This window comes from Trachymyrmex septentrionalis, unplaced genomic scaffold (genome assembly GCF_001594115.1).
Source record: "Trachymyrmex septentrionalis isolate Tsep2-gDNA-1 unplaced genomic scaffold, Tsep1.0 scaffold197, whole genome shotgun sequence".
In the NCBI taxonomy this organism is placed as follows: Eukaryota; Metazoa; Arthropoda; class Insecta; order Hymenoptera; family Formicidae; genus Trachymyrmex; species Trachymyrmex septentrionalis.
The window spans coordinates 207,520-222,086 of NW_017305146.1; the positions used below are offsets into that span (position 1 = coordinate 207,520).

At 32.6% G+C, this 14,567-nt stretch overlaps 2 protein-coding genes across 4 annotated transcripts in view; both read right to left on the reverse strand.

Moving 5' to 3' along the window:
* The window catches only part of LOC108747292 (tenascin-like), a 3,702-nt gene extending 2,170 nt beyond the window's left edge, over window positions 1-1,532 (reverse strand). Inside the window, exons 1-2 of the mRNA XM_018484682.1 lie at window positions 1,330-1,532; window positions 1,131-1,209 (exon numbers count right to left, since the gene is read on the reverse strand). Coding sequence (XP_018340184.1) covers window positions 1,131-1,209; window positions 1,330-1,490 — 240 coding nt within the window. The 5' untranslated portion in view covers window positions 1,491-1,532. The remainder of the gene's footprint in view (window positions 1-1,130; window positions 1,210-1,329) is intronic.
* Window positions 1,533-3,074: 1,542 nt separating this feature from the next.
* Window positions 3,075-14,567, reverse strand: part of LOC108747271 — an 18,964-nt gene continuing 7,471 nt past the window's right edge. Inside the window, exons 5-12 of one of the 3 annotated variants that reach the window (XM_018484651.1) lie at window positions 8,839-9,016; window positions 6,039-6,156; window positions 5,639-5,892; window positions 4,895-5,197; window positions 4,561-4,788; window positions 4,182-4,322; window positions 3,722-3,886; window positions 3,075-3,642 (exon numbers count right to left, since the gene is read on the reverse strand). In XM_018484651.1, coding sequence (XP_018340153.1) covers window positions 3,750-3,886; window positions 4,182-4,322; window positions 4,561-4,788; window positions 4,895-5,197; window positions 5,639-5,892; window positions 6,039-6,156; window positions 8,839-9,016 — 1,359 coding nt within the window. In that variant the 3' untranslated portion in view covers window positions 3,075-3,642; window positions 3,722-3,749. Of the gene's footprint in view, window positions 3,887-4,181; window positions 4,323-4,560; window positions 4,789-4,894; window positions 5,198-5,638; window positions 5,893-6,038; window positions 6,157-8,838; window positions 9,017-14,567 lie in introns of all 3 variants that reach the window. The other 2 variants (XM_018484652.1, XM_018484650.1) reach the window with 2 other exon arrangements.

Below are 14,567 nucleotides of genomic sequence, written 5' to 3' on the forward strand. Positions count from 1 at the left end.
CGAACAGAATTTATCTTATAATTCTCGTTGTCGAAGTTACACGGGAAAAAAAAAAATAACAGCTGAAAACTTCACTGATTCAGCAAATCTACAGTTGTAATATACAGACAGTCAACGTTAAAGTAGCAAAATTGACAGCTGAATAATATTAGCGATTTGTTAAACCATCAAATCTTCTTAGTTACGGACATTGAATTCGCGCAGTAAGTTATAGATTTGCTGTACCACTCAATTAATTTTTTTCCGTATATTTAAATTGAATCTATAAAAATCAGTGCCTTAAACGGTCTAGTTGGATCTTAAATGCTTATATGAGACTGGGTGAATTTATACTATATACTACGTATGTAGTCCTTTAAAATATGTGCGCCGAAATGATTTTTTGAAATGTGAACTCTACTAAACTACCGCGGTAATATCACGAATTAAATTGACTAGCAATTTAACAATTTGATGCTTTTTTGTATCTTAGAAAGATCTTAATAATGCTGAGCGTAAATAATTAATTCTTATTGCGAAAAATATTACCTCGAGCAGGAATCGAACCCGGATCTCTTGCATTCCGTGCCTCGGCAGTTTAAAGGCTTAGAACTCTCTCTTAGGAATGAGATCCGGGTTTGACTCCCGGCTGAGATAATTTTTTTTTTATAATAAGAATTAATTATTTACAGATTTTAATATGTCAGCATTATTAAGATCGTTCTAGATGCGAAAGTTGCGAAAAAACATCAAATTGTTAAATTGTTAGTGAATTTAACTCGTGATATTACTGTCGTAGTTTAGTAGAGTTAGAAGAGCGAAAAATCATTTCGATGAGCATTTTAAAAGATTTATATACAAAGTATATAAATTTATACAGAATCATATAAGCACTTAAGATCCAGCTAGACCGTTTAAGGTATTGATTTCTATAGGTTGTGTTTCTCCCATATACCATCTACAAAATATAATATCGTCTATTTAAATTGTTTACATCGAGTCTTTTTAATTAGAGAGATTTCCAATCGATGCACAGAAAATATCGCATTCTGAAATTTTATATAATTTAAGATATCTTCGTTATATTTATCAAAAATCAATTCTAGAATCTTTTCATAAGTTGTCTTTGGTTCAGAGAGACGATTACTTACAGGATGGCCACCTTCAGGCGGTTGAGGGATAGTATTGTAAAGCGATCCACTTGCGTTTAAAGCTAAAACATGGCTGTACCTGAAAGGCGTGAATACTATTACCTTTAAGCTATTTCTTAAGAAATACTGCAAGCAGAAAATAATGTTCGCATTGTCAGAATTACGACGTTGGTCTCGAATTGAAAAATTGGTTACTTACGGCACTCTTTTATGGCAAAGGCCATTTTGCGAAGAGTTGGTGCTACTGTAACTCCCGCTTGAAGGATAACGCTGCCGATGTCCACCTTTGACACCCTCAATTGCCCAGGTGCCAACACCAAGGCACGTAAAGACAATCAAGCAAATTGGTAATCTTTGCATGTTGCATGAACGATCGCGAATTTACTACTGAACTTATTTTCGGTCAGAGAGTGGGCATCTCCGCGATAAGGATGTTGCAAGGGTCAGCGGTATTCATCTTCTCGTTAAATTTCTCATTAAACTACGCAACATTCCCTGTTCACGGAAACGGTTATCGATTATGCATATCGATATGTTAGAGAGACCAAATGGGGCCAAAGCGTTCGTGTGTGTCCGTTTCTTTCCATACACTTTTACTCTTATCTAATTATTGATTAGGTCATTGCTGTTAACTAGGCCATAATTGACTCATTAGGCATGGCTTTAATCGGGTGAATAAAATTGATCACGTGTACGCAAAGCGAAGGGATAAGATAATGTATTGCAATTAAATCTTAGTTTAATTATATTATAAAAACATTCTTCGCATAAAACGATCATAAAGTTTGCAAGATTTCCCTTTTATAGGATTTTCCTAATATAAGATTAAATAGCGAAATAAAAATCTTTTTAAAATATCTTTAAATTTTTCACGTTGAAAATTATCATATAAAACGTAGGAGAATAATATGTATGAGCTAGATTAATTAAGGAATCTATTTATTCATTTGTTTTATCTGAACGATATTACCTGAAAAGAGAAAGTTATATGGAAGAATTTATGGCATGAATATAACATTTTAATTGAGAGAAAAATGTTTTTTAAATTGTCAAAATAATGATAAAATTATTTTGACTTGTGATGTAAGTGTTGCTTCAAATCGTATAAGTATGTCTTTTGTGTGTGAGCAGCTTATTATAACTCTTGCTGCGCTCATTCAACGTTGTTTATGTAATCCGACTGATATCATTCGGGATACATGAGCTAATCGGAACGATAATAAGACGGGCATTCAAGAATATGTTAAATGCGATAAATGAATGATATTTATTTATTCAATTACGATAAGCTAATGCTGACTGCAAATAACATTTCCTTGAAACGATCAATATAAAATAGAAAAAAATTAGTGCAAAACGAAGAGATACATTAAATTATCGCATGACATAGAAACGGAAAATTTCTCTTTCCTCCTATAGAAAACACCGGAGAATAATATCGAACATAATGATATAGTTTATTATTTTTCTCAATGATTCTCAGTTTACAAAAATATCCCTGCTAATAAAATTATAATAAAGTGACTTCTCATAACTAATACGAAAATAATAAATAGCAAAGAAAGATTTATTATAATTATACAATTTATTTAATTTAATTTATTATAGATAATTATATAAAATTGTTTACAAATAAAATAAGTAATGCTAACGTTATATTTTTCTAGGATGCACATATTGTTTGCTTAAATAGGATTTTATTCTTTGGTTTCAATTTCGGTGCACGAAACTCATTAAGTGTATTTCCTCTTACGATAACAAATTTTGATTATATTATCATTTACGTACATATCATTAATGATATACTTGAAAACTTATATTATCGCAGGATATGTTTTTATACGCTTGGAAAAACAATTCTATTTCTTTGCAGGATGTGATTACCACGAGACTGATTATTTAATATAATTTATAATAATATAATATTAATATATTACAGGCGCTGTTCTGCCAGTAACAATAAATAAATACGAAAACATCGCTTATAATGTTAACTGGAATAAATAAACAATAAATTTATTTGCACTGCGGTAATTTATACCGTAAATTACGTCAACACTAACGACGCTGCCAGATTTATTTATACCGGGCAATTTATTTTCGCATCTATTTATTTGCAAACAGGTGTAACTCCGCCCCGCAGGCTGCATAAATGTTTAATACCATTTGGATAATAACAGTCGGCGCACACTATTTTCTCTTTGGACTTTATTATTCCGCGTTTTCCACCTAATTGCGCATTTGTGCGCAATCATAATTGAGTGCATTTGCCTCCAGTTTGACGTCATTCTGTCGACATTACAAAATAGTTTATTCAAAAGGAGCTGTTGCCCCGTTAATTGAATTCTACTGTCGGTCACTGACAGTACCATACTCGAACGACTTGTTTCTTCGCCTGTGCCACTCAATTGCAGTCACGTTCAGCCTTGTACATTTATCGGTTCTGCGTAAGGTCAGAAACCAGTTTTAGCGCATTTTTCGATCGACTTTTCATCGATCGTTGACAGGTCGCCTAAAAACGTTTCAAGGTCCTTTTATTATGAACGCATTATTGAACTATATATAACTAAAGATACGGATATAGACTGGACCATAAACGCAGTAAGTGGAAATTCTTCATTACAAATCCTTGCGATCCGAAGGAGTGGTCTGCATGGGTATTTCGTCGTACAAGTGCTCCGTGTTATGGTCCAAATTTGTCTGCAGATGTATCAGCGTTGCTGATGGTCGGTCGTAATGACTGTCTTGTAACAGATCTGAAAGATTGGGAGTAAAAGAATCTGTTAAACATCTTAAAAATAATATCGGTAAAAAAGTGTTTATGATTTATTCAAAGTAACAAATGTGATCGGACAGCCGCAATCTTTTGAATTTCAACTGTTAATTAAATGCAAAATGAAACCGTTTACGTTACAAATTATTTTTAATGCTGCTAGCGGTTATTTGTAGATTTTTTTGTTTTAATTAACTTGGAGGTTAATTTCCTTTATAATTGTTACAACTAGTGTGTCTCATATGTGCGTCAAATTTATTAAAAGAGTGAAAACTTACTGCGAAAATTACCAGAAATTCGAAGACCGATCGTAGCGGCGCCGTTGGCGTAAGTATTCAACGATTCAATGCCATCAACCGTCAGTATCGTTTCCGGTTCTGCATTAATGGCGAATACCGGATTCGCACAAATCGGGGGTGCTGAAATCACAAAAGTATCGGAAAATATAATACACAACTATCTTGTGCTGATAGCAGATTAGTGACGAGCAGAAAAGATTCAACATCGCACGATCGGCGAGATAACTTTTTCACTGGCTATGGCGGTCAAGGCTATCCTTAAAACGATTACGTGATCAGACTTATCGGGATCAAGGACACGTGGATTTCACTGGCAATCTAGGAGGGAATGTTGCTGTTGGGTGAACGTATAACTTACGAGGCAGAGTGGCGTTCACCACCGACATCCTTCCGTTGTTTACGCTCTCGCGTTCTGGGCTTTTGGTCTTCTCGTCATCATAGACAGCAAGACGGATGGTCTCGAATAATTTGGAACGCATATGAAGGACCATAATTACCGCGAGCGAGGTAAGACCGAGGGAGACAATCGCGGCGATGACGATTAGAGCGATGTCTAACGAGATCGGCGTTGGTGTCTGAATATCGTCTGTCGCAATAGAAATGTTTTATTAGAGATCGAACAGTCGAGCACTGCAGCATAAAAACGAGACGAAAATTTTAGTATGCATTTTTGAAATATCTCAAGATAGTACCTTTGTGAATAGTTTTTACATAATCGACATTCGGCACGCTGATGCTTTTGTCACTTTGGACGTGTCGGAGAAGAGCGTCCTTCGTCGCGAACTTTTGCCTATCCTTTTCAACGTCCCTTTTACGTTCGGGAACGGAGACTAAAACGATCACGGGATGAGCAGTGGTGGAAGTCTTTATTTGCATTTCGTTTACCGAGACTTCTACCCCCTGAGGAGGGGCCATGATTGAAGCTGTTGCTGGACTCGTTGTTTTCGGAATGTAATTGGTGTCATTCCAATTGTTATTGATACCTGCGATTGAAACTAAATATTACAAATATTATTATATTTAATAATTATAATTACGCTTGACTAAAGTGATCTATTATCTGTCGTGAAAAACAACTGCGTCGATGTAAAAGTTCAGATCGTCGAGCTAAACTTCTTCAAACTTGTTCAAAAGATCGTTGACTTTACAGCATCGGCTTCTGTGGAGAAGTTCAGCTCGAAAATTAAAGTTAAGCTTAAAGTTCGATAACCTAACTCACTTTAATGTGATCGATTATATTTATACTTTTTATGTGAAAATGTACGAGAAACTTGCTTTCCCTAATTTTAATCGGCTATTTTTACTTGAATTCGCCTTTCGAGGTGTCTCCAATATTTGAAAATGAAAATCCATTTCTTCATCTTCCAAAAAATAATTGCGCAATTCTAAAGTCTAAAAATTTTCTTAGATTGAAGAAAACTTTTCTTCATATTTACCTTCCGTCTGACGTTCGGTGGTCTCACGTGACACAGAGACCATTTTCGTATGCTCCGTATTACTAATTCCTGTTTGCGGTAGACGGTCGGTAGTAGAGCTCTGCAAATAAGCAGGCAATGTTTGCTCGACCGAAGAGACATCGTCGTCAATGCAGCTTCCGGTTACGGCATCGCAGCCATTATCCCAGTTTTGACATGTGCATTTGTTTGCACAACTTGGGCCCCATTGGCCAATTGCGCAATGCTCCTCGCATCTGCAAAAGGAAGAACATAATTTTTATACTATCACTTGATTTAATGTGCTAAACGAACACATTCTTGAGCTATTTATTGTTGTTCGGTGTAAAAACATTGGTATTTTTGAAACAAGTCATGATCATTGATATTTTTCAACACTCACCGAGGTCCTTGCCGTCCTGGAGAACATTGACAAGTGCCGTTTATAGAATCGCAGATACTACTCTCACCGCAGTCGCACATTTTTGTACATTGTAGACCCCAAAATCCCAATGGGCACGCTATAGAATAAATTAGTATATTAGTATGTGTATATTTAATTTTAAATTAAATTAAATTATATGCATATATATATATTACATATACGAGAGAGATGTTACATGATAATTTGTTACTGTACAAATTGAAAAACTATTTTCTTATGTAGATTGAAATAGAACATTTTCTATGAATAACATGGATTCAATACGAAACAATTATTCATATACAAACTGTTCATTTTGCTTTCCATTGAAATCACTGGATTTTATTGTTTTACGTAGAATCTCATATTAATGCATTTTTATAATAATTAGTAGTTTAAAAAATCTAATGTCAAAAATGTGAAAACTGTGCAAAATGCTTTTTTTTTTTAGTCTCTCCTACATTATAAGTATGCGAGTATTTTAAAATAAAAACTTCTTGTCTTTTCTTGTTTTTGACTGTCAACTATTCATGAATTGAAATTTAATCTGCAATGTCAACGTATTTCATGGATAGTTGACAGTAAAAACAAGAAAAGGCAATTTCCACATAAAAGCGGGCTATTAACGTTCTGTAAATATATGCAAGTGAAATTAATAAGTTTGTAAGAGCTGGGTTATAGATCGTATCTTTAAAATGTTTAAGGCAAACGTTTGTCATACAACGTGAATGTCTCTTATAAAGCATTGACGTCGCGATTGCGTTATGCGAACGTCGGACGCGTTGTATCTGATCAACTGTACGCCGCCCACGACCTTCTCGAACGTTCACGGGAAAGTAACGGCTTCGTAACTTCCGGGCTTCCGCAACTTTCGAAGCATTCCCCGATCGTATTGACGCAACAGTTGCGTGCAACCTGCGATTTCTGCTTGTTTGACAACGATAAGTCAATCTATGATTTATCATTAACTCTATAAATGCGGTTTTAGAAAAAAAAAAAAAACTGTAAAGGAGAAAGAACAAATAAAATTTTAGGGGATTTAATTGTGTCAAATGCTACAAAAGCTTCATTAATCTTAATAAATCCGAATATTAAAAGATGAGGAAATTATAATTAAAGTTACTGATAATAAAAAAGCAAATACTGTATCCTTATTTTAAAAGTAATACAACTTTAAAAATTGAAAGATTTTTAGAAAAAATTATTTTTCAACTTAACAGAAAATTATTGACTAATTAAATAATATAGGCAAAAAGAAAATATTTTTTTTTTTAGTTGTGTGATTCTGATATCCTACAAAATTAGGAATGTAACAAATTAAGAATAATTTATCAAAAGTGACATAATTCAAAATATCATCAATAGTTTATAATTATCTTAATCAGCTAAAAAATTACTAAATTTAAAATAAAATAATTTCTTCTTCAAACTTCGATCGTTAAAACTCTAAATGTTCTTTGTAGAATTTTCTTTTTATTTACGACATAATTCAAACTATGTTACTCTTGAAAGTATTAATGAACTTTCAAGAACGCACAAATGCTATTTGGCGAATGGTCTGTGAAGTTAAGTTAGTTTACTTTCGCTGATTAAGAGTAATTTTTACCTAACTTATGTATTCATAATAATAATTTGAAACTAACATTTTTTTTAGTTGTATTATTCTTAAAGTAAAAGGAACGATATTTATTTATGTGCCACATAATCAAAGTCTGTCACATAATCCAACGAATTTTTAATAACTTTTATTATGTCGTTATTTTACAACAATCGTGATTATGCCACGATGCCTTTGCAGAGGCACGTGTGGGTTAACGTCAGTTTTAACGAGATGCGTTGTACAAATTACATGAGAAATCCCACTCATTATTATTATGATTCGCGTGGAAGTATTATCTACTGGAAACAGTCATTTCACACGCGCGTTCTCGCGATCGTGGAAGGTCGGTCCGTTTCATGGAGCGTGAAATTTCTCATTGCGTTTTGCTGCTACCCGTTTCGGATCTGTTCACTCTCAATTTCACAATGAGCCGTGCGACGCATCATTTATTTATTTATTTCAGCTATTATTCTTCGGACTGAAATTATTGCAAAATTAGCAGAATTATACGGTTTAATTATTTATTTAACAGACCTTCAAAGTTTTCAAAAGTTTTAATTTAGTCGATTTTACATGTATATTCATCTCGGTTTAAATATACTTTTTCTTAAAATGTTATAGCAATTTATCAACATCTAATTGTAAACACTATTCAGTCCAGTTCAATAAATAAAAGATGTTGCAAGTCGTTAGCCAAGGAATTCATTTTATTTAATGATCTTCTAAAATGCTTTCGTTGTTTTTCATTGTCATCGTCTTAAATAATCGCAACTGTCGCACAAATTTATTTGCTATATTATAATAAGTTGCTATATTATATTGAAATGTATGTCGATTCTTAACTTAATGAAGACAGTAAACTTGGTATGGAAAAAAATATCAATAAATCTTACAAATATAACGAAAAATATTTTAGCTTCTTATTTTTCAGAATGTAATTTTTCTGAAACGCGTTATTTATAAACTAAAAATAATTATGATAATTAATATATATTAAATTCACGAAAAGCATAAAAGTCTTAAGAATCATCATATTTATGTAAAAATTTCAAAATTACAGGTTTAAATCGCCAATGATAAGTATAAGTTAGAAGTATGTATGTTAGCATATCGATTAAATATTTGATGATGAGAGAAGAGAAAAACGCTTAATAACTGTTGATTTCATTTTAGACTCACCATGAGCACAGTCATCTCCATAATATCCAGGATTGCAACGGCATTCGTTGGGTGCGACGCACACACCTACCACACATTTTTCGCAAAATGGTAAACAGCTCGCATCCATTTCCGCATCGCCGTGAATTATTTTGTATCCTTCGCAGCATTCCTTCAGAGTCCTCGATTTTTCCTCTGTCTGTAATACATATTTTGAAATACACTTATATTTTAATTGATCTGTTGAGATGTCTGTCTGTCACGTAAAAAGAACACTTTTAATTTCAGCAATCTTGTTAAGAGAACGATTTGAATAATCGCTAATGATTCTTTGACGTTGATATATAATAATTAAATAATTGAATGGCAGGCTGACATAAATGAGATCAATCAAGTATGACATTAGAAAGAGAGGCTATATTATTCCGGTGTTTTTTCCTTCGTTTTGAAAACGATTTCACCGATGACTTCAGCTACGACGAAGAATTCTAAAGATAAGACGTTATATCACTCTCTAAAACACGAGATTTCGATCATCGGCAAGAGTAAAAGTGAGAACGATTGGAATGCAGGCACGCGATGATAAACGAAGGGGGATCACAGTGAGAAACAAGATGAGAAACACACGCATGCATAACGAGTTTCTGTTCGCAACGTTGAATTGACCGACTTAACATGTAAAAATACCACAGATACAATAGCGAATAAAAATTAAATTGTACGCAATTGCGCGTATTGAAAAAATAATAGCCAATTTAATTTTAGTTATTTATTTCTTATAAGAAATAAATTTACTTATTATTTTTTTTATTTAGTGTAACGTTTGAACTAGTACATAATACATATACATATACACATTTTGTCGTTAAGATTTTCACAAATTTATTTATATTTTAACATATTTCTCTATTAACAATTGATTATTACTTTCCAAACGTTATTATATGATTTTTGGGAGAAACATTGGACATCCATTGAACATTGAGTATCAAAGACTAGAACAATAAGAAATTTATACGTAAAAGATACGTGCACGTGGAAACTGCCGCGTCCATTGCAATAAAATATTGGATCAGAAATATCTTTTTCTTCTTTACGAACGTTATTACATTTTATCTCTGTTCATTGCTTCTGCGATCGTATTATGTGATTTTCGTTTTAAACATTGCATCGACGAACCAATATGACGCTCGACATTCTCTCCTTTTCTGCTTGATTACAGAACGAAATCCGGCTTGGGTAGTGCACCTTTAATGAACATTATTATGTAAATTTTGTACCTTCAATTTTTTGACAGGACATTTTAACATGCCTTCAGAAAGATAACGACTTATATATACCATAATAAATAAAGTATCTAGTATAAAATGAATTATAATACAAACTGATTAATGTATTGTACATGTAATATTTGAACACTCTCTTTTGCTTTCACCCGTAAAGATTTTTCTATCTTGATGTATATAATGTTACACAAAATAATTGTCGCGTTTTTAATTCATTTTTCAAGATTTTTCTTTAGAAATGATCTTTTATATAAAACTATACAAAATATATATTTAGTTTACGTAATAAATCATTAATCACAATAGAGTTAATTGAAAAATGTCACATTAACAATTAAATAATTTAATTAATTCTCGGAAACAGTCTAAAGGTTTGATTTTAAAAAATTAAACTTATTTTAAAGAGAATTAACATTTAAACCGTTTCCCGATTAAATCATATAATATTGACTCACGCGGAAGTATATACGTTTTTATTTATGTATCATAATCTAATATTTAACGTTGAACAGACCAATAATTTCTATATACGTAAAACCTCGACTGTAAAGCCATTAAGTTAATTGATGAACATGTTCCGTGTCTCGTCATAAATCATTTGGAATTGTAGATCTTTACAGCGAGAGCTACCAGATGCACTGGAAACTGACGTCAAAGTTTTTTTGTTCCTACTAAATGCCGTAACTGACATGATTAATTCCCATAGCAAACCTTTCGCTTGCGTAAGAAGACTCTCTTTTACAAAGAGAAGAGATAAGTTATTGATTGCAATATTACGCTCAAATATAATCATACTGATGGGCCATGATATACTGTATATGCGTTTTTTAATCGACATTAGATCGACAATCGATTTCAGAAATCTTATGATGCCTGATAGCGTCACCTCGATAGCATCTACCTGTTGTTCTATCATAGAACATGTAGATTTATAATTGCAATAGAATATTATCCGCAAATATGTATATATGTTGGAATTGCGTAATAATTTCAAAGTAATAGTTTCGTAAGAATGTATTAAATCGATTATATTGTAATTATAATATATTAAATATAATATCATTTAGCTGTAGATGTAAGTAAATTTACATAATTTATTGACAATTTTTTAACAATCTATTCTATAAATATCTATATATATTTAAAGCATCCTACAATAGATTACCATAGTAAAGTGTTTCTAAAATTTTTCACTTATATTATATGATATCCTGTTTATTTTTACCCTCTTTAATTAATATGATATATAGCCTGATTTGTAGCACGGAAAAATCTCTACTCTCTTTTTTTCTCTCATCTACCTAATGCTTATGCTTTATATATACGTTATTACTCAAAAGTTGTGCAATTCAGACGTTTTCTAGCATAATAGAAAACGTCAAGTGACCTCGACTTGTTCAACGGTAATTTTCGCTCATTATACAATATTATCTTGCTCGCATTTTTTGTCCAACGTTCCCTTTTTTTTAATTCGGACATCAATTGACATTGCTATTATAAATGTCAATTACGCCATACGTATCAGTGTGTCTTGTTGTTATTGAATACTACTAACAACAAATTTTTAACTTGATACAAACGGTCCTTTATCGTTGCGTTACGTTCAATACGTTTTCTCTGAGAAGTTAACGACTTCGCTTCTCGCGGCCACTTTATTCGCCCATAATTCTCTGCGATCGGTAATTAACGGCATATTACATTTTAGCTTCATTCCCCTCTAGTAACTCCAATCTACTCGAAGCAAAACGGCTTCTCTTGTTCTGTTAGTGACGGGAAAAAAATAGATGAAAATGTCTCGCATTTACTGATGTTGACCATTTTCAAATACAAGATAACGTTACACTTTTGCATTAAAAGAGGCCTGTTCTTTTTAGCTGAATTCTTTGTAATGTTCATCTTTTCTCTTGCTTTCTCCAACGTGGAAATAAAAGGAGGAAAGATAAACTGTAGAAATCAGCTGAAAAGAACAAATCTAAAATTTGCATGTTTATTCAGCTTCCAAGAATATACCTGGCAATTAGCGAGGTAAACGATTACCTTCGCATAACGGCACCTACGCTGAAATTCGCGCTGACGCTGTTGAGTCACTTTTACGTGAGCATTGCGTTATCAATTGCACAGTTTCTTACGTAGTCAATACGAGTACACGAGACGACGATGTTTCGTATGCTAACAAGCTAAACCTTTGATCGCGCGGTGAGGCGAATTTATAAGGCATGTACGATCCGACGAGTAGATTCATGGCTTCGATAAACGCCATTGGCGAAGCTTCGATGAAAGCTGTAATTGTTTTGCATCATAGCACTACCTCGTACGCCACCATCGTATACGATGATCGTATCGCGATAATACGATAGTTGCCTCGCAAAGCTCTAAGTAGGTCGATAGTGAATATAACAAGCAGGTGATTCTATTAACGATAGATCTCGACTAATTAACGCGAATTATTGATGAAAATTGTAGAAACTGTAACAAATTGATTATACTCTTGTTATACGGGTAAACTGTTATCCTTTAAAAGGTAACCTTTGAATGGAAATGAGAATCTTTTCACTTTTCATTTTAATTAATTGGCTTTGTAAAAAATCTTGCATTTTTTAATAATATTATATAGACCTTCGTGCAATGCAATAAAAAATTCTATAACAATATAAAAGAGATAACATTCTTTCACATGAAGAAATCGGCAATTTTGCTAATTATATTGTATTATATAATTAATTATTATTGTAATTAATTAATCATCATTAATTATTATCGTAATTAATTAAATATTTATTTTATTTTTTTATTCAGTTTAGATTAAAAAAAAATTGGATTTGCAAAATGCATGTTAAAAAGTCTTGCATTTTAGATTTTTAATTATATTATATAAGGAACCTTTTACCTTATGCAATAAAAATATTTTATAATAATAGAAAAAAACATAACATTCTTTCACATGAAGAAATCTATCGGCAATTTTGCTAATTATATTGTATTATATAATTTATTATTATCATTATTTATTATCATAATATTATTTATTATCATAATTAATTCATTATTTATTTTACTTTTAGATTTTTAAAATTTAGATTTTTAAAAAATTGGATTTGCTAAATGCATGGCAATTATTATTACTTATATGCAAATATCGTTCTTTAAAAAAAACTTTTTATTTAACAAAGATAAGTATTTCCTCTATCAAGAGAAAAAAGACTTTCGAAACGATAATTATAACAGCATACGTGACGCATAATGTCGATATAATGGTGAAATATCCTTTTTTCTTCATAGGCTGCATTAAGTAAGTTCATTGTCCATATAATAAACCGTACAAAATGCCTTATGTGTATCTGTATATATATATATATCGTATTATGCCTCGTATGTATGCCTGTGCACCTTTCTTAGCGTTTGTGATTACATTGCGAGCGTTCTCGTCCCAGGCACAGGTATACGCCCCGCGGGTATATGATACGCTAAAATTTCCATTTTAGGCTGATCGTTCTCCCTCGACTTTGATATAATGCACGCCGGTGCGGCATACCGATTACGAAACGCATTAGCGCGAACGAGATCATTTCACTTCCGGCTAATTCCTCGAATCGCGAGCAACGCGGCGAATACGAATTTTCAAAGTCGGCCGAGATTTCGAGGAGCCTTGTTCTAATTGGCAGACGAGCGATTTGTTCGACCTCGTGAAATCCTGTGAGAAAGTGCGAGTTTCTCCCGTATAACTTCGCCGATTTTGACACTATGAATTAAACGTTAAGTTATAAAAAAATAAAAGGATCATTATTAGATACTTCAACTATTACTTATTTAATTATATAATGTAATTAGTACTAATTACATTGTAATTAAATAAGCAGTAATTGAAATTTCTAATTGTGATCCCTTTTTTGGATTCGATTTAGCGATGCGTTAAACTACTAAATTACCATAAGAAAGTCTGCGTTTATGTAATCCTCGACGATCCATAGATTATACATGAAAATTTTAGTCTGGATTTGTATATGTTTATCTATTTAATATAGATGCAGAAATATTACGCATTCGTCGTTCTGATTTTTCGCAGTCTTTCGTAAAAAAATGGAGATTTTTCTTTAGGATATTTTATAGAATAATTCATATAAAAAATTAATTCCGTCGAGATTATATTTTTCATACTATCTTATGTTTTAGAATTATAATTGTTACGCACGAGACTTGAGATCCATCTGGTCGTTGACATGTAATATTTTTTACACCTCAATTATGCCTGTCGTTCGTTGGGACTTTGTTTACATGACACACGTCATGTCTCATTGCCGTTAAACGACGGCAATTTACTTTCGTACGGCTGTTATCGGGGTGCCGCGGCGCGGCGCCTGCAAATCGCCGCGAGATTTCACATTGGCTTTATTACGTTCGCGCGTCTGTAATTCGTGCCTTAATTGAAGCGATATCGAGGCCTAACGTTTCATTAAATTGAACAAT